Source organism: Helianthus annuus, chromosome 4 (assembly GCF_002127325.2).
Source record: "Helianthus annuus cultivar XRQ/B chromosome 4, HanXRQr2.0-SUNRISE, whole genome shotgun sequence".
In the NCBI taxonomy this organism is placed as follows: domain Eukaryota; kingdom Viridiplantae; phylum Streptophyta; class Magnoliopsida; order Asterales; family Asteraceae; genus Helianthus; species Helianthus annuus.
This window is the reverse complement of record NC_035436.2, coordinates 90,245,555-90,247,182: the sequence shown is the minus strand read 5'-3', so window position 1 is coordinate 90,247,182 and position 1,628 is coordinate 90,245,555. Positions and strand designations below refer to the sequence as shown.

The window sequence follows — 1,628 nt, the reverse complement described above, 5'->3', positions numbered from 1 at the left end:
GTTAACAAGTAACTAAAAAAATAACCCTAATCTAAACAGGCTTGTTTAGAATGTGCCCAGTCTGCCGACTTGCGAACTACACCAACAGGTTAAATTTAACTTATATCAGTTTATCTAGCATGAATACAAGATAATATCATAACGGAATCTGGAAATTTATGTAAAAAATCGACGTAGATGAATGAGTTTTAGCAGAAAAGAAACCATCATAGAATTGTTAGTTATGTTACTCAAATGATCCTAGAAAACTTCTATACTCTCTTTGTACAAAACTTCATGGCTTGCATTCGCGAAAATAGCCCTAGATGAATGACAATATCAAAGAATAAAAACTAAAAAGCCAATCTGTGTGTCGAAATTAGAATATATATAGATAGATAGATAAATTGAGAGATAGATGAACAAGTATCAACAGCAGCCACCCTTTCCACCAGAGTTTTCATCTTGGTTAGGAACAAGTATAGCAGTTCCTTTAAGAGATGTTGATTTTCCATAATCGCCATCAGCACTCAGAGATTTCTTACTTATAATCCTATATATTTCTGTCAAAGATGTAAGAAACGCACTTTCGACGTTTGTGGACTCGAGTGCTGAGGTCTCCATGAAGCATAGATTCTCTCTTTCTGCAAACTCTTGGGCATCCTCAATAGGTACTGCCCTAAGACTTGCCAAGTCACACTTGTTTCCAATAAGCATGATGACTATGTTTTTATCAGCATGCCCCCTGAGTTCTTCCAACCACCTCGTCATATGGTCGAACGTCTGACGTTTTGTCATGTCGTATACCAACATTGCACCAACTGCGCCTCTGTAGTATGCACTTGTTACTGCTCGGTATCTGATCAATAACATGTAGGTAGCTATATAAGTTTAGCTATAATTATACAAATATAACTTCCTATGTATCACGAAGATCACATGCAGAATGTTTTATGTGAGTGGTTGATTGTATAGTAAGTATCTCAAAACACACAATGACAAAAATACCAAAATTTATGACAAATAACCATGCATGGTCAAACAGATAAACACATAGAAAAGTGGCATGGAAAATCTGTAACAATAATAAAATTTTCAACATTAAAAATTAAAGATGGTAGAAATAAAACTATATAATTAAGCATACCTTTCTTGACCTGCAGTATCCCAAATCTGGGCCTTCACCATCTTCTGATCAATAACCAAAGTTTTTGTCTGAAATTCAACCCCAATCGTAGCCTTTGAATCCAGGCTAAATTCATTCTTTGCAAACCGGGCAAGGAGCTGAGATTTCCCAACAGCCGAGTCACCAATCAATACAACTTTGAATACATAATCGATCTTTGAATTGAAATCTCCACAATTCGACATCCTCAAACCTTACCAAAAAAAAAAAAGAAAAAACCTACACGTCGATCAAATAAAACTCCAACTTTTGGTTCGGCGGAAATCTATTGGAATGTGATCCAAAAGATTGTTTTCGATTCATACAAACGTGATGTTGATGACTTAGCTGTTGTTGGGAATGCGTGTTAAGGGCTAGGGTTTGTCAAGAAACCAAGATCTTTTCGTTTTGGTCGAGAAGGAGAAGGGGATGCATGTGCAACGGTTTGTCAGCGGACTACGAATGGGTTATCGAAGCTATCCGT

General features: G+C 36.5%; 1 protein-coding gene across 1 annotated transcript; it reads right to left on the bottom strand.

The window, feature by feature from the left end:
* Positions 1-206: 206 nt before the first annotated feature.
* On the bottom strand, positions 207-1,377 carry LOC110910462 (ras-related protein RABA4d). The gene is made up of 2 exons (XM_022155111.1): positions 1,127-1,377; positions 207-838 (listed from the first exon to the last, which is right to left on the bottom strand). The coding sequence occupies exons 1-2, from the start codon at positions 1,348-1,350 to the stop codon at positions 409-411; spliced, it is 654 nt and encodes a 217-aa protein (XP_022010803.1). The 5' UTR covers positions 1,351-1,377; the 3' UTR covers positions 207-408.
* Between the last annotated feature and the right edge of the window lie 251 nt (positions 1,378-1,628).

What these genes read in the sequence shown, in the direction of transcription:
- LOC110910462 (XM_022155111.1), bottom strand. Translation starts at nt 1,350, where the DNA reads ATGTCGAATTGTGGAGATTTCAATTCAAAGATCGATTATGTATTCAAA. An exon ending in GATACTGCAGGTCAAGAAAG is followed by an intron (nt 839 to 1,126) that starts GTATGCTTAATT and finishes GTTATTGATCAG; the next exon opens with ATACCGAGCAGTAACAAGTG.